Below are 27,716 nucleotides of genomic sequence, written 5' to 3' on the forward strand. Positions count from 1 at the left end.
TTGAAAATCGCATGTGTTACCATAGCGTGCATTTGCCATGGTGGTATGTATCGCTCTTAAGACAGAGCTGCTGTGTTATGATGTCAGGCTCAAACATTATTTTTTCGTTCGTTTAAGAAATGCTTGTATTCATAAATCAGCAACAACAACGATTCAAACAAGAATTTCTTATGCTGTAAAGAGTTAATATGATGTGTATGAGCCGATCCCCAATAGTTCCGAAATATTGGCGGTGTTTCTGTCATATCAACATAACTTTGAAGATAATGGGGTTCGAACAAAGCGAAAGACATCGAGGTTGCATTATATCAAATCTTCTGAAAAACTAAGGCAAGACACGGTATTCCTGAAAGAAAGAAAAGCCATTAGTAACAATAAAACAGTCGGTGTGTATTTCTTATTAATACGTGCAAGTGAGTGGGGTCGAGAAAGCAGAGCGTAATAGCATTTGTGCCCTTTTTGGAATAAGCGTTTTCGCAGGTAATACGGCTTGCATGTCATCCAGAAATCGAACCTTTTGGGAATTAGCCCAAATCTCCGGTTTCTTATTTAAAGGTTTGCCGAGCTCAGTTGGAAATTAAATATTCTTTCTTTTCTTTTCATACAAACACACACACGTAAAATGAGTGATATCATCGTCCCCGGTCTCAAGTCCTCTGAACTCATTGCCGAATTGAGCAAGGCTTTCGAGCAGTTCTCTCCTGAGGAGCGCGCCAAGTTGATCAAGCAGGTAATGAATTGTTTCATATAAGGTTCATGACAGCCAGACTTGGGTTACACTGACAACCACCATTCTAGGTCAACGGTGTTTTCCAGTTCGTCATCAAGGGCAAGGACGGTAAGGAGGAAATCTTCACTGTCGATGTCAAGAAGGAGGGCAAGGTCATGCGCGGCAAGGGTCCCCAGAAGGCTGATGCTATCTTGTCCTTGAAGGACGATGACTTTGTTGCCTTGGCCACTGGCAAGCTCAACGGTACGTAGTGTATACAAAGAGTAGGGGACCTCACAAAGAGAAAAAGAAGGTTGTGGTTCGAGACAATACGAGCGAACGCCTATATACTGAACTCTGCTGTATTCGATATGGGTCATACAGGTCAAAAGGCCTACATGAGCGGCAAACTCAAGATTAAGGGCCAGATTATGCTTGCTATGAAGTTGGACAATGTCTTCAAGTCGGTCAACCCTACTGCCAAGTTGTAAATTTTTCTCCTACGTCACTTTCAGTTCTTCTCCATTCCACTCATCACTACATTACCAACACCATTCCCGCAACAACAATAACAACTTTATTACACGCTCTGTTATACTATTTGCTTTATTTGTAAAACTCCACACGTTTGTCTGACTAGAAAATAAAATGCCTGTTTTCGTTTGTATAAACATCTCGTAACACACGCATACTCCAGCACACCAGTGGTTTTTTGCTATTCTCGCTCTTGTCGATATGCAAGGCTGCATACAGGGATGCGCAAAGCGGATTCTACATATTTGAAGCCACACAAACCAGCTCAGTCAGTTGACAGGTTTCCATGGTTACGTGTTCGTGGTACCTATTCTTCACATGCGTTTCTCTAATTGTTACACAGATTATACCCCGATCAAATGTGCTATTGGAGCCGCTGAAAAATCCCGTAGACTTTTGTCGGTAAAATACGTATCCGAGAGGAAAAACATTAGATTGGTCTTCGTCCCTAACCCAATCCTTGTTGCCTCCGCTTCATCCTCTGATGTGGTGGTAATAGCTCTTCTAGCCGCGCTTTATTCTCAGCAATTATATATAAAAAGTTTTTTCCTCTATTCTGATACAATCTAGTTCTTTCTAAGCCGCGCAGTCGTGGTAAATGAGTAACAACCAAGAGGAAAATGAATACACACAAAGGATCCAACAATTGGAGGAATTGGCCACCAGACTACAAACAAGACTGGATGAAAGAGATAGAAAGGAACAAGACAAGTTCGATCACCCGGAATTGCCACCAGAAATCTGGCAAGATTTGGAAGCATCTTCCCTCGCTGAACTCGAAGAAAGCTTCAAGATATTTAGACGCGATCTCGTCAAGTATCACGGGGACTCGTGGACAAGACCAGGCGCAGTCAACAAACAGTTTATCGGCGAGCTCAAGAGGAAGACAGTGGAAGCCTATACGGCCGTTCAAGGCAAATATAAAGATGCAGAACGGACCAGAAACACAGCGAGGGCATCAACAGAACTTTTTCAAGGCATCCAGCACATCATCGAACGAGGCGGCAGCACGGATGATGAACGAGATCTCCAAACCATTATGGAAAAAGCAAGAAGACTCGCCATTTATGGATTTGCCACTAGCAAGCAGCAAGAACAAGAAGCAAGAACAACAATATCGAAAGCACTCAGGCTACCAGCCAATGTTAGATATATCGAAGAAGAAGAAGACACCACCAAAGATTTGGCATTCGATTCGACAATGGTCCAAAGAATTGAGAAAGCAAGATATGAGCAAAGAGTTATACAAGCAGCCCTTAATCCAAGACGAGGAGGATATCATAATGGAGGATTCCGAGGTCGAGGTAGTTCCTTCAGAGGCGGTTTCAACAACGGCTCCACTTTCAGACAAAAAACTTTTTTTGGCAGGGGCCGGGGCCAAACAATGGTTCCGACCAACTCGACATCCAGCGCCGAACAAAATTAAAACAAATTTGCAAACCGATAGCAGACCAGCCACACTACACCAATCCGGAGGATGGCATAGCACTTGGGGGCCGGTTAGGTCATTTTGTGAACTATTGGCGACAAACGACACACCATACATGGCCAATATCTGTAGTTCAGGAGGGTTACAGACTACAATTCAACAAATTACCAACGCCATGGTACACGAGGCAGAGCTGCAGGACGAGCCAGGATCACATGTTAGTGGATCAAGCAGTACGTCGGTTTCTACAAGCAAAGGTGATCGAGGTCTCACCGTCACAAGAGCGGGGGTTTTTATCAACGTTTTTCACGATCCAAGAACCGTCAAAGGTCCGCCCAATATTGAATTGTCAGAAGATCAATCAGTTTTTACAAGTACAACATTTCAAAATGGAAGGAATACCAGCGTTACGCGATTTGATAGAGGACAACGATTTGATATGCAAGATCGATTTGAAAGACGCATATACAGTGGTGCCGATCCATTCAGAGTCCCGGAAGTACTTGTCTTTCGAGCACAACAACTTGATCTATCAATACGCATCTTTGCCATTTGGTGCCGCAATCTCACCCAGAGTATTCTCGAAAATGTTTCGTTACGCCATCGAACCATTGAGACGAGAAGGGATGCGATGTGTCTATTACTTAGACGATTGTGCTATATTAGCCAAGTCAGTCAAGGAGATGCAAGAACACACCGACAGATTAACGGAGCATTTGACGAAGCTGGGTTTTATTATCAATTGGAAGAAGAGCGACATCAAACCCAAGACGGTCCAAGAATTCTTGGGTTTCCAGTTCAACACCACTACAGGCATCATCAAGGTACCACAAGACAAGATGAAAAAACTGATGAAACGCATCAAACAAGTTCAAGATCAGACATTCTCCTGCCGCTGGGTGGCAGGCATGCTAGGAAAGATGACAGCGATGCTTCCAGCGATAGGCGACGCACTATTACATATCCGCCATATTCAGCGAGATTTGACAAAGATTCTACACAAGAGCAGGCAGAACTGGGAAGCAGCATGTCCGTTGTCACGGTTAGCCAAGGAGGATCTAACCTGGTGGCAAAACATAGCAGAAAGCCGGAATGGATTACCAATTCGGAGAGCACCCGAGCGACCTCCAGACGCAACAATACATGTCGACGCATCACTATCTGGCTGGGGCGTGGCATCCGAACTAGGAGAATATGCGGGGTATTGGCGGACAGCAGACCAAGCGGAATCAATAAACGTAAGAGAATTGTCGGTCATCAAGATTGCACTAGAAATACATGCCAAGACTTGCATGGACAAGACATTGCATATACACACAGACAACATCACAGCTTTAAAATATGCAAGCAAACAGGGAGGCACAGCGTCAGAAAAACTACAACAGCTAGCATTACAAATCCAAGACTTATGTATCCGTCACAACCTGACAGTCAAGTATTTTCATGTACCCGGAGTCAAGAACGCGACAGCGGATCGTTTAAGCAGAAGGTCCAAGCCAATATACGAATGGACATTATCACGGATGAAGTTCAACCAGATTCAGCGGCAGTGGGGACCTCTCAAGATAGATGCCTTCGCGGCGTGGCACAACCACAGACTAGCGAATTATTGGACACTCCATCCAGACGGGAAGGCAATGGCGATAGATGCCTTCCAACAACGATGGCCCAGCAAGGGTCTATATTTACATCCACCTTGGCGACTGATCCCCAAGGTTATACACAAGTTCAAGAAGGATCGGGTATATCAAGCAGTACTAGTGACACCGATGTGGCAGACACAGTATTGGTGGCCGATGATCCTACAACACACACGAGAACCGCCGATACTCTTCCAGATCAACAAGAATATAACGCTGACCGCATGGAGATTATGGCGCGTGCGTGGAAGGCACAAGGCGTGAATTTGAAGACAGCTGAGTATTTGGCGAGGGCGACTCGTAGTTCAACAAGGCGTGCTTACAATCGTTATTGGCTACGATATGCAAGATGGTGTACCTGCCAAGAACCGCCCATAGATCCAGAAGGTTATAATCCGAAAGCATTGTCCGAATTTCTAGTAGAACATGAAAGTCTGTCTTATGACTACCTTAATGGCATAAGGTCAGCAGTTGCGTCGGTCTACAAGGCGACACACCCATGGAAACCACCCATTGCAGAACATCAGCTTATCAAGCAGTTTTTTGCCAGTAAGAAACGAGCCACGTATAAGCAACCAAATGTTAGTCAAGAGATTTGGGATATTCAGTTGGTACTGGACAAATTGCGGTCATGGGGACCATCTGCAGTATTACCACTGGATAAACTACAAAGGAAATCGATAATGTTACTTTGTTTGGCGACTCTTTGGCGTACAAGATCGGACATAGGAAGACTCAAGAAGAAAGACGTTACGTTACACTACGAGGGTGTTCGATGCACGGGCGTTACATTAATAGTCTGGGAACCGAAGGAATCGCAAAGCAAGGTGTCTCGGTTGGGAACAATTGACGATCAAGAGATGTGCCCAGTGAAGACGTTAGAAATGTGGCTCCAAAAATCGATAACACTCCGCGACAAGCTGCCCGTAGATCACACATTGTTCTTAGCGAATATTCAAAAAACACCACGATCGATTAGTCCAATAACAGTAGCCAATTGGGTGAAGGAGATAATGCGCGAGTCCGGCGTGGATACGTCTATCTTCAAGGCCCATTCAACCAGATCGGCAGCTAGCACAAAAGCGGTCGAACGAGGAATTCCAGTGGAACTCGTCAAGGAACATGGGCATTGGAGCACACGCAGTTCAACTTTCGAATCTTACTATTATCGTCCTCGAAATCAACATGATCGCGGTAGACAGATTACAACAAGCATTTTTTCGCGTACGGACAACAATACCACCACATCAGAGGATGAAGCGGAGGCAACAAGGATTGGGTTAGGGACGAAGACCAATACGACAGTTGCCGTAGAGGAATCCGAAGATGTGGTGGGTGCCCGCCCATGGTACCAACGTCTTGCTTGGCCCTTCCCTTAATTACAAACACGAAAAAATTGTTTAACTTAGCTTAGAAAGAACTAGATTGTATCAGAATAGAGGAAAAAACTTTTTATATATAATTGCTGAGAATAAAGCGCGGCTAGAAGAGCTATTACCACCACATCTTCGGATTCCTCTACGGCAACTGTCGTATTTCGAAAAACAGTACTACGGAGACTATGGAGTGCCACACCGCTTACTATGTAGGAAAGTTTAATAGCAGAAAACGGGCTGTTAACTATTAGTGAAATTGACATAACCACCATGTCGAATATTGCACCGATGGTACTCATTTAGTAGCCGGACATCGATCCGTATGATATGCACCGCTAGACGAGCGATTAATTGTGGATGTGTGTGTACAACATGGGTAATAGCTGTCACTAGCGCTGTAATCTACGAAGGTTGATTATAATGAGACAAAAGATCGGCACCTTCCGCAGCACTTTAAATAAAAAATCAGATTTATCACTACCTACTTGATAATCACAAATCTGGATCACACTAGCCCATCTTTCTTTCCATTTTACTGCGTCAACAAATTCTTCCAGCATTACGGTACTTGTAACCGATGCTATGTCCTAAATACGTGTATTAAGCCTTTTGAAAAAATAACCCAAACTTTCTTTATAAAAACAAAGCAATACACAGTCTTACCAGGTTTTGCGTTTGGAATCATGTTTCCGAATATACTATAATCTCAAAGGAATGAGCTACTCGATGCGTTTGCCATATATCTGGCGTCAACTTCCGTTTGATGTGTCTACATGCATTTGAACAATCCATGTTCCAAGCTGGTAGCTCCGCCTTCACTTTCATCGTCTAGTCAGCAGCAGCAATGACCAGCACTATTTTTTTTAAACAGGTGGACTACTATTTGCACATCATCAGTGGCAAGGACAGCACTTACATTTTTTGCAATCAGAGCTACTTTTGAATCGGCTGGTACTTGGTTGTATGAAGCCTCTGTAGTTTCAGAGGATTACCATTTGATAGAAAGGTTCAATTTTCTCAGCTTTCTTTCTGAGGCTGTGTCGATGCAATTTTTTTATAAGGGTGTTTGTGGTCTATTGACTCCGTCCCTCGAGTGAGCAAACGGGAACAACAGAGTTGCGCTAATACAGTTTTGCGGCCGTATGATATAGCTATGAAAGTTTCGGTGCAGGGGCTAACTATTTGTGCTGCAGTAGATCAAACCAAACCCCCCTTCCCAGCTCCTGGCAGCGAACTCACATGCTTAAAATGATGGATGCTGCGCAATGCAAACAAGTAAACATAAGCATTAGACAAATGTGCATATTTGTTGTGTGGATGCGAATAATATTAACTGTCAAGATAAAGAAAACATTCGAATTGATTACACATAAACAGTGTCAGTCTGTCTCTAATTCTAATAGTCATTATATGTGGTAGTGTTAAATAGGAGCCTTCTGTCCAATGACGCAAGATGCCCCCCGTAAACAGCCCTACGTGAGCGAACCGTACCAGTTGCAAGCTATAGGTACACAACAATTTCGGATTATCTGGCCATCTCTCCGTTACCGTCGTCGCCGTCGCCTGCCGTCACTGGATGTCCGCCTGACCTATTGATCCACACCCTTCGAATTTTATATTCAGCAGATCAATCCAGGGACCGGTGCTCTAATGTATGCTTAAAGTGCCATTCTTCCCCTTTTCATTTTCATTTTCTTTTCTTTGTTCCTTCTCTTTTCATATTCGATAAAATATATATATATATATATATATCCATAAAATAATAGTAATGACCGAGTCAGAAGCGTCGAAATTTTCATCAACAAGAATCTATTCATGGTGCAGTAATAATGACGATGACGACGAAGCAGTTGCATTGTTGGGTGATATCCACAAAGACCAGCTTCAGCCAAAACCTGAATCGTACTCGGCTCATTTTTACTGGCTGCTATCGAGTTTGATAGCATTAGTCGGTTGTAAATTCATCGGTTTACTCTCGCGTTTGGTAGTGGTTTCTGTTGTGGGACATTTGGTACATATCAGTTGAGCTCTTTTTTTTCCTGCCATAGTTATTTTCTTTGGATAATATATGTATGATGATGGGCATGAATCACTCAGCTCAGAAAAGACGATCACCACTAATGTGTCACATTAAACAAAAGGGTGCACACGAACTTGCTGGCATGTCTCTTGCTCAGATGCTTGACACTTGCTCCTCCTTAAGTTTTGCCTACGGTATGATGTCTGCCTTGGATACACTCTGTGGACAATCATGGACAGGGGCCAAAGACAAGACCCTGATCGGACTACATCTTCAACGCGGACTCGCAATATATGCTGTCGTCTTAATTCCCATTGGCATTTTCTGGGTGGTAGCCTTACAGTTGTTGCGGAACGGAGATACGGAAGAGGATGTCATCTACTATGCAGGTATATATTAAATGCAACTGCAACATGTAGCGCTCGCATGGGAAAATGCCATCTACAAATGACAAGTACTAATGCTAGAATAAACTTTGCATTTCTTGGTGTAATAATTGAAAACAGGCATGTATTTGATATTTTTTATACCCGGTGATCTTTCGTGGACAGTTTATGATATGGTTGCTTCGTACCTCCAAGCGCAGGGCATCATGCGTGTAGGCGCATTCTGCATAGCAATGTCATTACCCGTCACTGTAGCTGTCAAAAATATCTTGGTAGCTGGTAATCCTTTCCATCTGGGCGTCGCTGGAGCTGCATTGGCTGATGCTGCACCAGGCATTTCAGCACTGGTGATCATCATCATCTATACGTGCTTCATTGCTGGAAGCCAAGGCTGGGGTGGATGGACAATTCAGTGCTTACGCGGATGGGGCTCTATTATTCGACTCTGTATCCCAGCCATCTGTCTTTCCTTGTTTCAACTGGGTGTCCCACAACTGTGTACCCTTGCCGCATCTCGCTTCGGGTCAGCAACGTATCTAGCTGCACATTTTATTCTACTGCGCACATCTCAGACAGTCGTCTCGTCGATAGGCCGTGGATTAAAGCAAGCAACGACAACACGGGTCGGTAATCTCATTGGCAAAGGATCTTTGACCGATATAAAACGGGCAATAACCATCCTCACTTTGATTGCGTTTGTTTTGGGAATGACACTTTCCATCTGCTTGGTGATCTTTCAATCAAGTTATCCATTTCTCTATACCAACGACGAAAGCGTTGCCAAAGCAGTCACTGAAGTGCTACCTGTGGTTGCATTGCAATTGATTGTTATACCTTGGAGCAATCTTGCCATGGGCATTTGTGACGGCCTAGGTCGTCAGCGAATAGAGGTAGCTGTGTCATCCGTTTCTTATTTCGTCATTGGTTTGCCTCTATGTTATTACTTTGCCTTTTCGTTGGGATGGTCCATCTTTGGTCTTTGGGTCGGCCTGACAGTATCTGAGTTGGTGGTTGCCGTAATTCTTTTTGCACACTTATGGATGCTGGATTGGACTGAAGAGTTGCGGGAGATCAAGAAATCGATCGCAAAGGAACAAGCAACATATAGCTGATAGATATGTAGCTTGAAAATCTGTCATGGTTACTACTGTATGTATGTAGAAGACTGCTGTCTAAAAATTAAAGCCTAATAAACCCCCATCTATTTCCATTTGAAATAATAAGATCATTTGAAGAAAAGTATTCAAACGCACAATATAAACGCGCTCGAATAGATCTTCTTGAGATCTTCTTTTTTTAACTCGATCCAGCTCAACAAATTGGTAAGGGATCCTGACATGAAAAAAAAAATACATTTTGCTACCAGCTTATCGCATCAAAACCGGACATACGGAATTCTTACAACCATCATATGACCGGAAGAATTGCCATGCTAATGACAGCAAAGGGTCTTAATATGAATTATTAACAAACTCGAGTCGCTTATGCACTATTGGTGAAGGAAAATATCAATTACTGTAGGACGTTGACTTTGATTGTATTTAGCTTCGAAGAAGTCAAACATGCGCTTAAGCTGACAAAATGCATTCGACGAGCTGTATTGGTCATCAGCCAATAAGCACCTACTTGATACTAGAAATTTAACCGTGTATGACCGAGACATTTCGTTTTTCTTTACCGATTAAATCTTCATAGCCGATTGTTTCTCATGTCAGCCCTATGTAAGTACAAGCTTTACAAGCTCATGCTGGGATTTACTTCGGTTTTTTCTAACAGCCATGGCTATTGGTGAAGAAGAAATGGAAAATCGGGTGAGAGAAAATGATAAATCGATCATAAAAGACTTAATACATTTTGTTGCCTATATCGTGCGCGTTTTGTCTAATAGGATGTCAGGATATTGCGCAGTACGCAGTGATACATAAATTTGGTGTGGTATGCTGTAGTTTGTGTGCTACGCATGTTGTTGGAGTCGTATTGTTTATGTAAGGTATTACATATGGGTGAAGCCGTCACGATAATACAGCACAAGCTTTATGTCTGTTTATCAAACAGAAGGTCTATTATAAGTCATCTATAAATATAATGGTATCGCTACGCTCTTATGACGATACATCACAAGAGCGTATATGTGAACATATCCCAAAAAGAAGGTGTGTGAATGTGAGATACGGTGCTGCAGCAGGTGTTGCCTTTTTCCCGTCCCACCTAAATTTACGTTGTGCTACGAGAAAAGCTACTTTTTCTCGGGTGTCTTCACACGAGCGAGCGACAAGTTGCATATTAACAATGACGAAGAATCAATCACCCACTTGGATAAAGGCCTGGTTCCTGATCAGCTCACTTCTAGTTCTTTGGGTACGAAGAAAGTATAGTAGTAATACGTAACTTTATTCATTCTTTCAACGTTCTAATGCTATTTTCCTCCCATTGCTGGAAATCAGGATGCCGGCTATTGTTTGTTGAGGTGATTATAAAGAACGTTGAAGAAAATCTTTGAATTTTTGAACGAAATGATTTGTTTGACCATTCGCCCAATCTCGTTTTTGTGAAAAGACCTCATAGCATGGAAGGTGGCAAGTGGAATATATTGTGGCGTCCCTATAACCTGTATGGAAAGGTACCGAATATTCGTGCATAATTTTATTTTTATTGCTTTGGCTGGTCATTGAAGTTAGTTACTCAGTAGGTCGATACATTCTATGGTATTGAAGCTATCCAGGAGAATGATGGTTTTACTGGCGCCCAAGGTAACGAACTGGTCAGAAATTGCGCTCAGCTATAATTTCGTGGCTAAATAGAAAATGCCATACTGGTTTAAAAAAGCAACGATGAATTTGGTGGAAACGGCATTGAACCTTTTGTATCTGTGGATGGCATCATCCAACAGTCAAAAACCTGGCCGCACTTCTTTGGTGGGATTCTCTGCTGTTATATTGACCATTGCCAAGACTATACTCTACTGGCTTGTCGAGTTCTTTTCTGGAATGCGACACACTGGACATAACGCTGCTTTTGATTACATTTTTTTGTGGATTGTAAGTTATCCCTCTTTGCTCTCATCTTTTCGCAGCAGCCAGAAAATGCTGATTACACGATATCGCTAGATTCCCAATGGCGCATGGATCGTTTTCCCGAGTATTATCGCTTATGTGCTTGGTGGTGATCTTATCAGTCGCTTGGATAGCGCGGACAGCAATAACAAAAAGAGTAATTGACATGATATATGACATGTGTAATTGTTGTTGTAACAGCAGTGATGATAGTTTATGCATGAATTTTTTATTGATTATTTACAATTGAACGCTCTTGTACTTTGTCTCGAGACTTGGATCAACAAACTTCCAGACGAAAACCTCTGACTTGCTCTTTTCGCTGTTAGCAACACCCTTGCTTAGAGCACTTGGCTCGCGATGTACTGTTTTCGTCAGAATGCCTGAGTTTCGTAACTGTGGGAGGACACGGTTCTTGATGTGTGAGGTGGAAATGAGTTGCGTTTCGAATTGGGGAATATAAGAAGCGAGTGCCTTGGTGGTCATGGGACCATTTTGAGCGATGAGTGTCTTGATGATTGTTGCGCTTGACATTTTTTTTGTTATTGAAGGAAAAGAAAGGTCGCTGAGTTTGCTGTGGCGCTGTTTTTAAGGGACTGGAGGAGAAAACGAACATGGCAAAATTTTAAGCTACCTGAAAATGGGTGTAAACTCGATAAAGATAACGTCTATCAATATTATTTTTTTTTTGACGATAAAAAGGATCTTTGAGACTATGTTCGGGCGTTCTCGAAAACCATTGTTCAATTTGGTTATTACATGCGAGGCTCACAGGAGAACAGCTTTAAGCAAATCATATCTTACAAAGGTATAAGTGTTTCCTGGTGCTGTTCTTTACCAAGTGTGATTAGCGAATTCGTCGATGTGGTTTCAGTCGAGGATACGACGTCTTTTTGTCTGATTCCTTGTTTGCTAGGCAACGATTGCTGAATTAGAATCCATTTTAATAACTGCTTGTCTGTGTAAATCAGGATAATCCTCATATGCCTTTTTATTGTTTAATAGAAATTTATTAAACCAGAGTGAAATCTGGATGTTGAGGTTAAGATCAATTGAGAAGCTTAGAGAAAAAGAAAGAAATACAGAGTGAACAGTGGCATCAAAACAAAGAAAAAAATTAATTAAACAGATTTAGTCATATATAAGGATGAAATTTGGTTTTGTTCCTCGGCATGAAGCTATGAAACGTTATCTGGGCGCTGACGCTATGAAACCGAGAGGTCTCTTATTGAAAGACATAGTGCCAATGGCCAGACCAAATATATACGCAGTAGAGTGTGGCGATACGAACAATCAAAATCAAATTTGAACTCGTCACGTACAGCTAATCCTTTGTTCTGTTCTAATAGGTGCTTCGAGTATAAGCAAATACAACAATAAAGTATGTCAAGTCGGTTTTAACCTACACTGCGTAACACTTGAAAAATCATGTAAACCAGAAAGAAATAAAGTTTATATTTTTTTTTTGAAATAAAAGCTATTTATATAGAAAAGCTACGCCGGTGTTTATACTTTATGATACGCAGTATTATTTTTTCCTGGCCCTATATAAACCCGTTATCCAAGTTTAAAACGCCTCTTTTACCAAACCCATTCACGATTGTTGGTGCTATCCAGGTCGAGAAAGGTAGATCATCAAATTTAAAGATCGTGTGATTAAGGAATCCATTTATAGGCCGTTGTAAACAGTTTCGTCGCCATTGTCAGCAAATGCTTTGGGAAAGAAAAGCATCTTATATTACTCTCAATAAGAAATTATCCTTCTCGGCAGCATTAAAAACGTTGCCTTTATATCAACACATCAACAAGTCAACTACAGCTGATAGTTTTTCATGGAGACCAGAAACAGCCCGACCGCTCCGCGGGCATCACTCATCCACCACCTATCTACCCCTCCTCCCCCACAGTCATAACATGGGCCAAGGTCGCTCAACCTGAGAGGGTTTCCTTGGTTCACGCTCATCGGGTCTCACCCTCCTCGGACCAGCCAGCGACCACTTACTACTCTCGTATTTGGCGTATCAGTCGCAGTAAAGGCAGCGTTCTCTTCGATGTTAGTCCTGTTCCTGGCACCACTGCCGATGTGGTTGCCACTCTCATGACCGAATTCCCTGATAACTATGGTATCCTTATCCACTGTGAAGGCAAACGGGTCATCTTCGAATTCAACCCGAAACATGACTCGGAACGTCAACGTGTAATTGAAGAAGGTGTTTCTTTCACCAACGACATCACTATCCGCGCCACTCCTGCCTTGGACAAGACCTCGTAGGTGAAAAAGCTGCGCTTATCGCACCTACCAGGCTCGTCATCCATTTGCTCTCTTTCATCCAAGGCCTCACGCACTCATGTATAAATTGCTCCTCTCTTATCCTTTCCCTATCATATCCTTTTGACTATTTTAATCCGCTATCTTGTCTACATCCCTCCACTCCGACATGTGGGCGGACTGTGTGTCCTTTACAAAAAAAAACTATTGAATGACTACCCAACTCGCTTTTAAACAAAATTCCATTCTTATCTAGAGGCACCACTTACGACTCAATTGTTGTTGTAGCAACGATTGGTAAGTATTCGTACCTTTTTCTCATTTGCCTAGTTGACATTACAAACTGCAGCGATGCCATATTATTCGTATACCCAGCTTTGTAGATCTTATCTCATCCGGGAGTCACCGTTGTGAATACATTTGGGGGTGTTTTTGTTTTGTTATTCGATCAGAACGAGTACTGCTTTGTTAATATTCGACTGACTTTCTATCCCATACTCTACATTAGTAGATGATGCTTTGAGTCCTTACGTGCTCTTCTCTACGACGCCGTGCCTTTCGCAAAGCATTATTATTTTGCTTCCGTTCTCTTTAATTGACCACTAGAATAGATATAGTCATTACGTAGTTTTTTATACTGCGGTTGCTGCGCGCCAACCATGTTCCCAAGGCCTTGAAAAAAGAGGGGTCCACTGTACAACTTGCAACTTGCGTTCATCCACAGCGGTACCTTTATATTGCAAAGATTGTGAACGATTATAATAGCTATGGCGCCTTTTATTAAACATTTACATATCCATCCAATGTAGAATTTAATCAAATATAAAGAGTATTATGGCTCTTCTATGCTTTGATGAGGATTTTGATAGTTATAAATACCTCTGAGTTTAATAGCAACGACAATATAAAGGAAAATACTAATGATAATACCATAGTGTAGATATTACTTTTTCATGGCTTTTGCCTTTTACACACCAAAATAAAATTGAGAATACAGATTTTTTTAGTTCTATCATAATCTACTGAGCGACACCGTAGCCTACTGAGGTACAAAACCCGGGGATTAACGGTAACAACAGACCAAATGATAATGACAATTCCATAATTAATCTTTTTTTCGTAGCAAGTTGCTGTGTTGTATGTTTTGAAAAAAAATTTGTTGGTTTTTACAATGGTCTGATATGCATGGATTTTTTTTTGAAGTTAGGATGATGAGGGCATAGGAGTGGACTATTTATGAGTTAAAAGATATGATTTACAATAGGAATGATGATAGCAGTAATGTTGCACGATGAGATGATTGAGGAGTATTGGTAATGGCTGTAATAGCGGTAATTTCGGTTGATTTCAAGCAGTGCTCGACGATTCTTTTTCGTGATTTTTAGGGGTGCCAAAGGACGTAACAGTGTAGTTCTTTCGAGTAACTTTGCGTGGCTTTTGGCGGTAAAATGCAAAACATCTTCTCGCATTTGATACCATCCATTGCTAGCGGGAGTAGGGGAGTAATTTCAGTAAGAAAGATAAAATTGGATCATATATATGTTCTGCTTCAACTTACTCTTACTGCTACCATTGCTTCGTATGCTTCAGGAAGCACATTAAAGTTGTGCCGTGACTGTGGCAAGTAGAAAATGCAACGGGGCATTAGACGGTATGTCGCTTGGTATTTGAGATCCATCACAAAAACTGTACATTTAAAGCCTAGTTTATCTCGAGTCAGAAAACTATTTCGATCTCTAATACATTTAAGACTTAATGCTACATCACATACCTTCCACTAAAATTCCAGTAGCAAAAATTTCATCGTCATCGAATCCTTCTTCAATGAAATTATCGATGCTACCTTTCATTTCATTTGCCATTTTTATGAAATCAGGTCTGCTACCGTCAGCAACCTTGGAAGGCGCCTTGATTTCCACAATTACCAATATTTGTTCGGGCATACCCGCGAATTCGAATACCATCGACAAATCCGCAAAGCGTCCTACTTTTCCTCTTCTTGCTTTCGATCCGGTAACTTGGCCATCAGTGCTTTACATGCCGTAAATTTGTTAGTTTACAGCGAAATTTGAAACATTTTGCAATATAACTTCATATATAGACAAATACTTTACCCTTTTCGCGTAATCAAATCAGTTTCTTTAAAAAACGGCAGAAGAACGGGATCGATAGCATCGAGTGTGAACGAGCTTTCCATTTTTATAGCTTTTTCGGACGCATCGGGTGAGTGGGTATCAATACTATATGATAAAGTCGGTTAATGAATCAGTCAAAGAAAACAACAATACACTAGTACGTTTGATATCGATATAATAATACTTACAGACTTCGTAATGAACACTCAATTCTTTCATTATATCCGAACAAATCGTCGGGAAGCTGCTTAATAATTGGCTTGCATTTTGTAAAGTCTTTTCTTGCAGCCTATAAAAGTAATGTTTGTTTGTTTGTAACTACTCACTGACAGGCTTTGTATAACATAACAAAAAAAAAAGAATTGCTACCTTTGCGAATTGGTGAATGCAAGTGATGGTGCCCATCGGTAAATCTTTGATATGATACTGTTCATCACATTCTTCAACCATCTCGTTCCACACATCTTCGTCAAATCCATAAATCAAACGTGCATTCGATGCACAGTTGATGCTGTCGATTAAAAAAATACAATTCAAAGATCTATTAAGCATTTAAATATATGTGATTCCAAAATTAATTAACTTATCTTTTCCGAATTTGACCACGAAGGTATATATAATTGTTTCATCGATTCTAGTTACTACCACTTACAATTCTTCATGAATTGATGCTAATTTGCCGTCGTTACTCGCTTTGTCAATGGATTCTTGTCTGTATCCAATAAGATGTTCGGTGATCGGTACTCCTTTGATGACCCACTATATATGATTGTTAATATAAATTAACGACAGCATGAGTGCCTAAAACGTTCCAGTGGATCAACGTTCAGCCTGTTACCTTTTCGGTGTCGCTGCAAAGAGTGACAGTAGGTGATTTGTTGTTGGTAAGGTAATCAACGATCTTTTTTCTCTATTGAAAAGAATAAAAATGGTTAAAGACGCATTTTTTAGAACACAAGATTGCTGACTTGTTTTTTTAATTTGATATACTAACCCTTTTAGTAGTAGTGGTGGTGGCGGCGGTGCTGCTGTGGGAACAGGGCCTGAGCGTTTCCCCTCGATTTCAGAGCGCGAGCTGCTTGCGCTTGCGGTTGCACTTTCTCTACTTCGTTTCACGGCAATGACAGTCTAAGAAAAAGGAAACATCAATAACAACCAAATAAATAGAACATAACCTCCAGTTTTGAGTGTTTATACCTTTCGTTAGTATAAACTAGCTAGGCTTTTTACACCCTCTCATGCAATATCATGATTTACCGTTCTCAACAACTCATACCAGTCTGGTTGAGCTTTGCTGAAATTCTATGTGTATAGTTTGGTTAAAAATCACTAATAATATCTCTCAAGTATATAAGAAAAGGCTCTTACCTGTATGTTGTTGCTCGTAACGTATTTATTAAAAATCATGAGCCAACTTGATTTGATATCTTCGATGTCTTTGCTAAGGTGCGCAGCACTGTCAAAATCGTATTGAAAAAACGCTTTCAGAGAGATCGCTCCTTCTTCTTGACTGGCATATTTTGAGAAGCCTAAAGAAAAAAGGGTACTGTTTAGGTTACTTAGCAACTAATTGTTATGTTGACTTTACATTTTTCGCGCTCATTTTTGTTGGCCATAATGTCGCAATTGAAGTGAATGGTTGCTACGAAACCCACAACAAATGCTTGGTAACCGTGCTTCGGCTTTGCTGTTATACCTTTCGACGATGCGCTGCTTCTATTATATGAACTTTATCAGAAAGAAAGGAACTTCTCGAATCTGTTATATGCATTTTAATGTGCAAAAGACTACCTTGTCATCATCGGCCTCGCCACTTTTTGGTGGCCCTCTCTCGATAAAGGCCACAGCCGCTGCATATCTCGCGATTTGCGCGCTGATAATCTCCCAACGACCTTGACAACTTTCGGGAGTGCGGTTCTTGTCGTTACCACCTTTTTCAAACTCTTCAAAAACGCGTTGCCAAAACGTTTTCGAATCTTGGTTGATGCCAACCTTTTCATCTTTGTTGATTAGAAGGTAGGCTTGGACCAAGAGCTGATCCTCGTCATTGCGCCACCAAGCACCTTTCGTCTTCTTTTGGTCGGCAGTTGCGACAGAGGAGGCAGCGGTAGCGTTTCGGCTTGAGGGGAGGGTGGTTTCGGGGGCAGAAGTGACCGTAGTCGTAGAAGTGGGAATGCTGTTGTTGGTGTTCATGTTAAAAAGGTTTGTTTCAAAAGAGAAGGGGGTTTTACAGGAGCTCAGACAGGACCTGTTACTTTACAGGTTTTGGAGAAAAATTTACAGATTCTCATTTTTACAGATAATTTTACAGGGACCGGTGCGAAGACAAAAATGTAAAATGACTTGTAAATCGGGTTTACAGGAAATTTTACAGGGTCCGTTGCGAGTGCTCTAAATGCTGCCTTTTAATTTACTGGCTGTGCGGCTGAAAAAATATGTTACCATGGTAATCTGTTATCTTCATGGCTTCTTCCGCTAATTCTCAAAACTCGCCAGACAATGGCTCTGGCACCCAACCCCCTACATCCCCATCACTTACAGTGCCTCGCCTCACTTATGCAAAAGTGGCGCAAAAGCACCGTCAATCTTTAATGCAAAAAGAACACGAGACCATCACCACACCTGACGACACTGATGCTCAAAAAACAACCAAGATCATTTATTCCAATGTTTTCCGTGTTGGAGGATCTCCCGCTTCGGTCCCTAGTGTCTTCTTCGACCTAAGCAGCCGCACCGAACCCCTTGGAAAACTGATGACTTTTATCGGCCGTACCTTTCCCAATAATTGTGGAGCACAACCTGCCCACGAAGGCCCTCGAGTACTTATAGAAGTATACTTTGAAACTGCTGACGAGATTCGATCCGCCTTAACCACCGGTCTCAAGTTCAAAAACGACGTCCTCATCAAACCTTGCTTGGCTTTAACCTCCAATGCCAACATTACCAAAGTGCGCTTGTCTAAGCTCCCGTTCATGCCCCCTGCACACTTGCTTGCGGGAATTACTACTAGTTTGAATGTATTCGGTCGCGTCCTTGATTGTGGACTTTATCGCGATGCTACTTCCGGTATATTCATGGGGAACGGTTTTGCTGTACTGGACCGACAACCTATTGCGGACGCTCAACCATATAGCGAAATGTCACACAGTATTTCGTGGCTCACATCCGACGACTACTTCTATGCTACCTGGGCCGCAATGCCGTTACACTGTGCACGCTGTCATAAGCCCGATCATCATGTCCGCATTTGACCGTCTAACCCGCGTAACTTCCACACCTGCTGGACTTGTGGTAAAGTTGGTCACATCTCAGTTAACTGCACCGCGGACTGCGACCATACTCAAGGCGCTAAAGGCAACAATGGCTTAAAACGAAGACGAGTTCGTAACATTACTACAGGCCTCACCGACCCAATTACGGCTCCAACAACGCTTGTGCCACCTGAATCTGACGTGGCATCACCTTCTATCGAGGTTCCACAACCAGACACGGTAACTCAGAACGAGGAGACAGTGCCTCTTGAAAGTGACTCGGACGACAGTGACGATGAAGATTTGATGAACATAGTCAAGGAGCTGGAAAATGATGTTACCGAAAAACGCCCCGACGCAACCATCGACAATGTAGCTACAACACTCAGCACCACCTTTGCTGAGAAATCATCCAACCCGTCATCTTTTAACAACATCCTGCAACTCGCAGCCGACCAACAACTTACGCCGATATGGCATACCAACTACCCACTGTCCAACGATGACCGAGCGCACTTGTCGGGACTCCCGGAGGCTGAACAGAAAGTGGCAGCGATGATGCTCCGACTCCACTTTCCACAAGTTGAAACAACAGTTACACGAACGGACCAACAACGAACAAAGAGTGGTCGACTCATTAAACCGACCACGAAAGTTACAGAAAACAAAACGGGGACACCTGCAACTCGCAAATAAGCGTCGATCTGTCATTATAATCAAATATCTAAAAAACACAAGAAAAACAAACAAAACCTAAAAGAACAACAAACCAAAAAAAAAAAAATCAAAATGATATCACACAACCTTCTTAAAATATGTTCCTTAAACTGTAATAGTTTACGGAAAACACACAATTCTGACGCTAGGTCTTCTCTCATTAGATACCTACGCCAACAACAACCACAACTTTTATCACTACAAGAAACCAACGCTACAACAGACGACATCACACAATCCTTCGATTTTCAATTTCAACCTTCAGCAAGCTTATGGACACATCGATGCGGTTTACTTGCCTTTTCTCCCGACATCACCATCACCAAAATTGATACCGACCTAACACAGAACACCGAGTGAATTATCTTCAGCCACATTCAATCGAGATCCAGCACCTTCAACCATTCTATTTTTTGGTTATCTATGCGCCAGCATCTTCCTCTTTACGGGAACGACACACGTTTTTCAACCAGCTGCTCTCATCTTCAATCTTCACCGACGACAGCGGTACCTACACTGATCGCTTAATCATTGCAGGCGATTTTAATTACTATTGCTACAGCTCGGAGCATCATAACTGTGTTCCTAGCGAATGGCGTGCCATTTAAACACTACTTTTGTGGACGGTATCACCGATCACAACGAATTACACCACTTCCAACCTATCGTCATGGCAACACCTACTATTCCACTCTCGATTTCATATTTGCATCACGATCCTTGCGCCCCCATATTACTAAAGCCTCTGTTCAAAACATTAGTAAAACATGGTCGGATCACAGTCTACTTACTACTTTTATTGAACTTGGTGACAGTCCTCGCGGCAAAGGATACTGGCGTGGAAACCCCTCCTTCACCCAGCTCAAAGAATTCCGACAAGAATTGACACAAATTTTATCCACCATTCAACCACAACTACAATGCCACCACACAATCCAAGATCAATGGGAAGCACTCAAGAGGAATTGCAACGCTTTATGAAACGTTTTGGCCGTCAACGAGCTGATTGGCGCAAAGAACAGCCGATTACTGCAATCCAAACGGAATCGTTTGCTCCGCTCCCAACCTCCTCCAGGGATCCTTGCCATGGTTTTACCCCGTGTCGAACAACAAATTGCCTCTATTCAAAAAGAGATTGTTGATACCGCAGCACTTCGCGCAAACACACGATGGCGGGAACTAGGGGAAACATCCGCAGGATATTTAAAACGCACAGCAGCGCAACGACAAACTCAACGTCTCATCTTATCGCTTCAGCACCCCTACAACAACGACAACATCGCCACCACCACAGCCGATATTCAATCAGCAGCTCGATCGTTTTATACCGACCTATACACACCAGATCCAGTCAACAGCACCTCCATCACCCATCTACTCAACGCTATTCCTTCAACATGCGTTTTAGACCGTGATGCATGCGAAAATCTCACTACCGATTTACTATAGAGGATTTGATTGCAGGCGCGAAAAGGGCCCCGCATAAGAGTAGCCCCGGCATGGACGGATTACCCTACGAGCTGTGGTATCTTGTTCTCAAACACCCCGCCTATCAAGAACTCGCGTGTTCCGTCTATAATGCAGCACTCAAGGAAGCGGTATATCCACCATCGTGGTATTCCACTGCCGTTACATTAATACCCAAGAAGGGTGACTTGACTTCTTTGCGCAACTGGCGACCCATCTCATTGATCAACACGGACGCCAAAATTTTCACTCGACTTTTGAACTCAAGACTTATTCAGGCGGCCGATCCACTCATCAATCAATTCCAAACGGGCTTTATGCCCGGCAGATTCGTCGCCAACAATGGATTACTCATCAAACTGGCCATGGAACAAGCTCGCCAAGACCCAACCAGCAACCACATCATTCTCCAATTGGACGCCGAAAAAGCTTACGATCGGGTATCCCCCGTCTATCTACAGAAAGTGATGCAACGTTTTCGCTTTCCCGACACCATCATCTCATCAATCAGCAACCTATTTTTCTCAACACGTATTCACCTCAACATCAACGGCCATTTGACGGAACCATTCACACAACAACGTGGCCTACGTCAAGGAGATCCGTTATCACCCATTCTGTTCAATCTCGCCCTAGAACCACTGCTACGTTGTATACTTCAAGATTCAGCCATTCGTGGCTTTCAACCTAATTGCAGCCTAACTAACTCGACTCTGCCACGCCCTGGTCCTCTAAAGATACTAGCTTATGCCGACGACACGTCCGTTCTCCTTAATGGCCGACAAGACTTCTACCGATTTCAAGTGCACCTGGATCATTATCAAGCCGCTTCAAACGCCAAAATGAACCCACACAAGACCCAGGCTATTTCCCTCAGTGGTAGACCCCTTTCGGAATGGTCCCAGCTCTTGGACGATGCAGGTTATCCTCCTTGTCATACTCGTGCTTCAGCAAATCCAGTAATCTATTTAGGGTATCCACTCACCTCTTCACAGCATCAATTGCAAGTCTTCCTTGACCAACTGCTACTCAAGATTAAAACAACATGCAACATTCACGCCCAACGACAACTATCAATACGGGGCCGCGCAACGATTCTCAACTCCCTAATATTGTCCAAACTGTGGCATGTATTACGTTTAGTTGGCGCTGCACCATCCTCCTTCTTTCGCAAACTACGCTCTATATGCGGCCAGTTTATGATGACAAGGATGTTTCCTCGGATTGGCTTCGATACACTGTGCCTCCCACGATCTCACGGAGGAGTAGGACTTTTGGCCCCGTTACTCCAACAGTCTGCTCTACAACTACGATGGCTTGAACCACTGTTTGCCTTACCCTCACCAACATCTTCATACATCACGACATGTCTTTGGCACCACGTTCTTGGGACATCCAATTCACCACTCGACCCCCGTTTTACGCTCGTTTTCCCTCAGCTACGTGGTTCGGACGCCAAAGATACTTCCTCGGTCAACTATCTTCTATATCGCGCCATAGACCAACTACCTATCGATTGGATGTCCGCAAACCTGTCCGCAACTTCTGTCCTTCACCTTCCACTGAACACCATCTGGGCTCCATCAATGAGCAACGAACAGCTCAGACGACCAGGCTTCAAACATTTACAAGTATCCGATCTCTTCACTTTCGACACCAATCAAGGTTTCATTCGCGCACGCACACCCCTCGAAGGACTTCATCGACCTATTCTGACCCGCCGCTTTTTCAACGATCTAGCACAGGGACGTTTATATTTTGTTGATGGATTTGCTCGCTTATGTCTACCCAGCAGCTTTCCCAACAGCGGCCACTCTGGCACTCCTGGATCACTTGATGCACAACCTATCAGTCGTCGCCTACAGCAAACTCTCTCACAATGGAACACCAAGACATATCGATGCATATGCTGTCCTCCGTCACACTGCAACCCTGCCATTTCTTCCCAACAATGGACTACCTTTTGGACATGGCGCATGGAACATACAGCAAGGAACATCTGGTTTCGTGCGATCCACAACACCCTTCCCACAGCTTATCGACGACATCGTTTGAATTTATCCACAGCACCAACAGCAACTTGCAACCTTTGTTTCACGGACGTTGATACCCTCGAACACTTTATCATTGGCTGCGCACGCAAATACGAAATCTGGCAACTCGTTTGGGGTCGCCTACGCCATGCCGATCCAGATCAACAGGCCATCATCACACTAATACGACAACTTGATTTTCCTCCAGACACCTCTTCTAATCACGTAAGTACTCAGCAACTCAGCATACCAACGATTGCAGCCTGTATTTTTCAGTCCATTTGGGCTGCTTATTATCGAATCATATTTCACGACGAACCTTTCAATTCTACCTCGGTTGTGTCACGGGCTCTTTCCCTAATAGCACGCTTCCAACCTTCACCCCTCTCTTAACTTTGTATTACATATATCCACAACAAAAAAAACAAAAAACAAAAACATAATCCCCCAGTTCATTAGACGTTTACACTGATCACCACGTATTGTACCAATCTCTGTCATTTCTGCACTTTCGACGACACACCTGATACTCACACAGTCCGTCTCTGCCTTTGGCACGCGGAGCTGCAAATAAAATTTTATTTATGAGGCCACCACCCTCCTTAAAAAAAATAAAATAGGCAAGATCATTTTCAAATCTCTAATTCGTTCCCATAGCAACCGTTTAGGCTAAATTTGGTCCGACCAAAAGTGCTTGTCTGTGAAAATCAGGATAAGGCTGATAGTTGAGGTAAATAGTTCCATTACTACTGGTAGTGATATATATCTGAACGACCTCCTTGATTACGATTGAAAGTGAAACGTTGTTGTTGATGAGCTGTAATGGGAACGGGTGTGGACATTGAAGCTACTTTTGCTACTAAAGCTGCTTTAAAAATTGTTGCTACTTCTGCCGCTGGTACAGTTGAAACGTTTTTAGCATTAACAAACTATTAGCTGGCTTCTTCCAACAGCAAATTTGTTAAAACTCAACTTCCTACGCTGTTTGTAATACATTATGCCTTTTATTTTACTATTTTTACAAGTTAATCACACGGCCTTCATCAGAGCTCTGCTTTGCTAATTCAATAACTCGAATGCAGTTGACGCCATGTTGAGGCTTGACAGCCAAATGGCTAGGGTCGTTCTTAAGAATTGATTCGCCAACATTGTTGTAGAATGACAAATAATCGCCGTTTTGCGTTTCCACTTGACCGACGACGTGCACGCCGTTGATATCCGAGTTGATGGTACCCCAACGTTCAGAAGACTCAACACCATATCCAGCACTGCTAGGCAGCAAACCGGCTTTAAGTTGATCCTCCTGCACATCCAGATAATGCTTGACATAAGATCCGTCCATACCACGAAGCGAGTAGCGTAAGACAGGCGTTTGGCGAGCAAGCATGCTTGATCGCAAGATCACGTTGAAATCGTTGGGATACTTGAGGATGATGGTGAAATCGTCGACGACGCTGGATTCCTTGAGCTGACGCTGGTTACCGATGGTAGCAAAGAGACCAGTAGGAAGGCCGAACAAGGACAGGGCCTGGTCGATGAGATGGGCACCCAAATCGTAGAGCATACCAGAACCGGGCTGGTCATCCTTCTCACGCCATCCAGCCTTGACAAAGTTGCGGAAACGGTCAAAGTGGGATTCGAATTCGACGAGACGACCCAAGTGTCCGTTATCAACCAACTTCTTTACAGTCAAAAAGTCACCGTCCCATCTACGATTTTGATATACACTGCAGATCTTTCCAGTTTTTTCGGCTATCTGGGCGAGCTCGCCGGCTTCTTGTGATGTGATAGTGAAGGGCTTTTCGACGACGACTGTATATTTCGAACAGCATAAGTTTACTGTCGCTCCAAACAAAGAACATGGCTATTCCCGCTTCCTTCAGCAGCCGTGTATGCAACCTTCTAGAATACTAAAAAATGGAGCATGATAACCTACCGTGCTTTCCCTTCTCCATAGCCTGCTTGGCGAGAGGATAATGCGAGTCGTTGGGGGTTGTGATGACGATTAGATCAATGTTATCCATGGCAAAGAGCTCGTCTGTGCTCTTGGCGACAGTGACGCCGGGATACACCTTTTTGCTGTTGTCGCTGTGGCGCTCAACAACAGCAGTGAGCTTGAGATGGGGTGAAGATACAATCAATGGGCAGTGGAACGTACGCGACGCAAAGCCTTGTAGTGCACCGAAGAATATGAACCATCAGTTTGTCTGTCCGCATACAAACTCTTGCGGAGCCGTGATACACTCTCAAAAAAACTTACCAAAACCGACAACACCAACGTTTACTTTTTGACCAGGCATGATTTGATAAGGAAATATACAAACAAATGTGAAAATAAGAAGCGAAAGAGGAGAAGAAAATGAAGGGTCCTGCTGTATTAATAAGCTTTTCTCACCTTCTGGGATGACGGAATGCGGCGGGACCCATCCTTCGGAGTTCATAGGAAATGCCACTAAGTCCTGGGTTTTACTGCGGCAAGAGAGAGGGTTGGCATGATTCCGCGGATTAAAGAACAGGTAAAATTACCCTCCGCGGTTGAGTGTTTTTTGGTCGAACCGCAAAACCGCAAACCGCATATTTTACAACCTTCATCTCGTTGCTTTCATTCAACGACAGCACTCTAATTCCTTTCTAACCCTACGCACTTTCGATTATCTTTAAGGCAGTGTACAGAGGGACAAATACGAAAAAAACGTTCTCTGAAATCAGACGAACATGTGCTGGGATTACTTGAGAATAGCGCGGTAGATGATATGGAGCGTGCCGGGGCGCTCAGTAACGAAATCGCTCGCTTGAGGTTCCTTCGCTCTGACATGGAATCCGAACTGAGCAACAGCTCCATTCGTGCTCCTAAAGTTGATGAGGGAGACAATTTTGTCAAATTGAATGCGGCAATGAAAGTTGAACTGGTAGCAGTGGACAGCGAGCTGGTCGAGCAATGGAAGACCCGTCGTGCTGGAATAGCTCGAAAAATACGGGTATGAACCGAAGTCCTTGGCTCCACTGAAGCTAACGAATCTTCGCAAGAATACCGGAAAGGTTGCCGGATTCCATGTTTTTTAAAAGAATTGTACTGCGAACAATGTTGCTACTGTTTTAATAAAATTCCTCGTTCATTTATTTATTTGTGGCTATAGACACCTATCAACTATTCCTAGATCGTAAACGGTAATGGGTAATTTTATGAAAGATAGGGCCTTAATGTGGATGACACTCTCCTGGAAGGATAAGACTTAGGCCGAGCTATGTAACAACAAAAGAAGGAAAGTAGATTTATCAAGCTTTCAAAATACCTCAACGGTAACTTGACCATGCTTAGAGAAGAGAACGCTGGGGAAGGGATATGTTTTGTCGCACCATGTGACATTAACCGCTCCGTTCATCCAGATCGAGATGGATATGGCTACGGTAATGTTTTAAATTCATGTTCTAAAACTACGTTGCTATGTTTTAAACTGCTTTTGACGAGCAAAACATAGATGGTGGACTACACTTTTGTAAGTTGTTGCAAGCAGGTGCAGTTGATGTAAATGGACGAACGTTTGGCATTCATTACAAAAATGAGATGCTCCAAAACAACAAACAATTTAGTAAGCTCAAATTTTGTCTCACTGTTTTTATTGTGTTGTAAATATATGATTAGTTGATTACTGATATCACTGCAGCTGCGTCTCACAATTCATCTACTGACAACCACCTCCTCTTTTCATCTGTCACCACACGCGTTCCTTCGCCGCCTATGAAACGCATACTGCGATGTCCCCAGCAACACTTCAGCATGTGAAGAACAGAACCTGAGGAAATTGATTTCAAACAAGTATAGTATGTAGTTTGGAAAAACAAGAAGTGTTGATGGCTATGGATTTTTCGACGTATAGGTACTATTTCTAATGATATTCGCGTTAGGACAAGCGGTTTTGGCAAATTACCAAAAAGTAATTGCTGAAGGAGCAAGAATGCCATGGCAAGACAAACAAATGTATGCCGATATTGTCATGCTAGGCTGGCCTGAGGGAACCGAACGTAATCATCCCAGCCCTTTACTCCAGCATGAACGAGCCGAAATAGAGAGACGATTGGTTTCGGGTGAAATCAAATTTGTAAAGGCGTCACAGCAACAAGATGAAAAAGCCTTTTTTCTTTTTCTATTGAAAAATTTGCTTGACTGACAGGATGATAGTCTACTTTAACTAGTATAATTTTGCGTTGCTGAAAGCACTTTGTTTGGGGCTGATGGCTAGTGTAGTTATGAATATGTCTTTGGTACGTTTGCAATGTAGCTACATACAGCCACCAAGCAATGATTCTAAGAGCAACTGATACATCTTTTAAGTATGCATCTTTGACGTTTAATCTTAAACATTCTCACACTTTTTCTGTAAGTACTTGACCATGATCTACTTATTAGACGTTTTGCTATATCCTTTATGGACGCTGTACGTAGTAGTTTTCGTAAGGATGTATGCATACGCATTAGTAGGCAAAAGCTACACATTATTTAGTACATGATGAATTTTTCTTCGACAATACATAGTAGAGTCCCCCTCATCAGTCAACTTGTAGTAATAACATATTATGTAAGACAATGTGTTGGGGTCCATGTCCCCAAGGATTGAACCAGTCAATTTTCGGAAGATGGTAGTACAGCATAATTCTACCATTTACACTAGTACACACATATGGTATCTCTTTGAAAA

General features: G+C 42.8%; 9 protein-coding genes across 9 annotated transcripts; 5 read left to right on the forward strand and 4 right to left on the reverse strand.

The window, feature by feature from the left end:
- The first annotated feature begins 482 nt into the window (after positions 1–482).
- On the forward strand, positions 483–1,464 carry BDB00DRAFT_818566 (SCP2 sterol-binding domain-containing protein). The gene is made up of 3 exons (XM_053123168.1): positions 483–730; positions 799–973; positions 1,094–1,464. The coding sequence occupies exons 1-3, from the start codon at positions 623–625 to the stop codon at positions 1,198–1,200; spliced, it is 390 nt and encodes a 129-aa protein (XP_052980830.1). The 5' UTR covers positions 483–622; the 3' UTR covers positions 1,201–1,464.
- Positions 1,465–7,346: 5,882 nt separating this feature from the next.
- BDB00DRAFT_818573 (mate-domain-containing protein) lies at positions 7,347–9,292 on the forward strand. The gene is made up of 3 exons (XM_053123169.1): positions 7,347–7,699; positions 7,830–8,097; positions 8,215–9,292. Exons 1-3 carry the CDS (start codon positions 7,457–7,459, stop codon positions 9,204–9,206), a joined length of 1,503 nt encoding a protein of 500 aa, XP_052980831.1. The 5' UTR covers positions 7,347–7,456; the 3' UTR covers positions 9,207–9,292.
- A 991-nt stretch (positions 9,293–10,283) lies between these two features.
- On the forward strand, positions 10,284–11,368 carry BDB00DRAFT_818574 (uncharacterized protein). Its single transcript, XM_053123170.1, has 6 exons — positions 10,284–10,452; positions 10,539–10,561; positions 10,651–10,714; positions 10,784–10,844; positions 10,921–11,132; positions 11,202–11,368. Exons 1-6 carry the CDS (start codon positions 10,384–10,386, stop codon positions 11,310–11,312), a joined length of 540 nt encoding a protein of 179 aa, XP_052980832.1. The 5' UTR covers positions 10,284–10,383; the 3' UTR covers positions 11,313–11,368.
- A 19-nt stretch (positions 11,369–11,387) lies between these two features.
- BDB00DRAFT_871390 (uncharacterized protein) lies at positions 11,388–12,130 on the reverse strand (the record flags this gene model as incomplete). Its single annotated transcript, XM_053126822.1, has 3 exons — positions 11,388–11,673; positions 11,782–11,815; positions 11,986–12,130. 3 exons carry the CDS (start codon positions 12,128–12,130, stop codon positions 11,388–11,390), a joined length of 465 nt encoding a protein of 154 aa, XP_052980833.1.
- A 532-nt stretch (positions 12,131–12,662) lies between these two features.
- BDB00DRAFT_903131 (uncharacterized protein) lies at positions 12,663–13,687 on the forward strand (the record flags this gene model as incomplete). Its single annotated transcript, XM_053128562.1, has 2 exons — positions 12,663–12,774; positions 12,974–13,687. The coding sequence occupies 2 exons, from the start codon at positions 12,663–12,665 to the stop codon at positions 13,417–13,419; spliced, it is 558 nt and encodes a 185-aa protein (XP_052980834.1). The 3' UTR covers positions 13,420–13,687.
- Positions 13,688–14,533: 846 nt separating this feature from the next.
- Positions 14,534–17,167, reverse strand: BDB00DRAFT_938326 (uncharacterized protein; the record flags this gene model as incomplete). Its single annotated transcript, XM_053129279.1, has 11 exons — positions 14,534–14,901; positions 14,975–15,117; positions 15,188–15,447; positions 15,531–15,656; positions 15,740–15,840; positions 15,921–16,092; positions 16,204–16,310; positions 16,390–16,461; positions 16,809–16,853; positions 16,920–17,080; positions 17,140–17,167. The coding sequence occupies 11 exons, from the start codon at positions 17,165–17,167 to the stop codon at positions 14,764–14,766; spliced, it is 1,353 nt and encodes a 450-aa protein (XP_052980835.1). The 3' UTR covers positions 14,534–14,763.
- An 846-nt stretch (positions 17,168–18,013) lies between these two features.
- Positions 18,014–20,127, forward strand: BDB00DRAFT_871393 (uncharacterized protein; the record flags this gene model as incomplete). The annotated part of the gene is made up of 4 exons (XM_053126823.1): positions 18,014–18,761; positions 18,849–19,430; positions 19,684–19,808; positions 19,891–20,127. 4 exons carry the CDS (start codon positions 18,014–18,016, stop codon positions 20,125–20,127), a joined length of 1,692 nt encoding a protein of 563 aa, XP_052980836.1.
- A 3,828-nt stretch (positions 20,128–23,955) lies between these two features.
- BDB00DRAFT_818601 (uncharacterized protein) lies at positions 23,956–25,372 on the reverse strand. Its single transcript, XM_053123171.1, has 3 exons — positions 25,280–25,372; positions 24,956–25,189; positions 23,956–24,831 (listed from the first exon to the last, which is right to left on the reverse strand). Exons 1-3 carry the CDS (start codon positions 25,317–25,319, stop codon positions 24,038–24,040), a joined length of 1,068 nt encoding a protein of 355 aa, XP_052980837.1. The 5' UTR covers positions 25,320–25,372; the 3' UTR covers positions 23,956–24,037.
- A 1,106-nt stretch (positions 25,373–26,478) lies between these two features.
- On the reverse strand, positions 26,479–27,164 carry BDB00DRAFT_818609 (uncharacterized protein). Its single transcript, XM_053123172.1, has one exon. The coding sequence runs from the start codon at positions 26,980–26,982 to the stop codon at positions 26,692–26,694; it is 291 nt and encodes a 96-aa protein (XP_052980838.1). The 5' UTR covers positions 26,983–27,164; the 3' UTR covers positions 26,479–26,691.
- Between the last annotated feature and the right edge of the window lie 552 nt (positions 27,165–27,716).

Source organism: Zychaea mexicana, assembly GCF_025766255.1.
Source record: "Zychaea mexicana strain RSA 1403 chromosome Unknown BDB00scaffold_27, whole genome shotgun sequence".
Classification (NCBI taxonomy): Eukaryota; Fungi; Mucoromycota; class Mucoromycetes; order Mucorales; family Lichtheimiaceae; genus Zychaea; species Zychaea mexicana.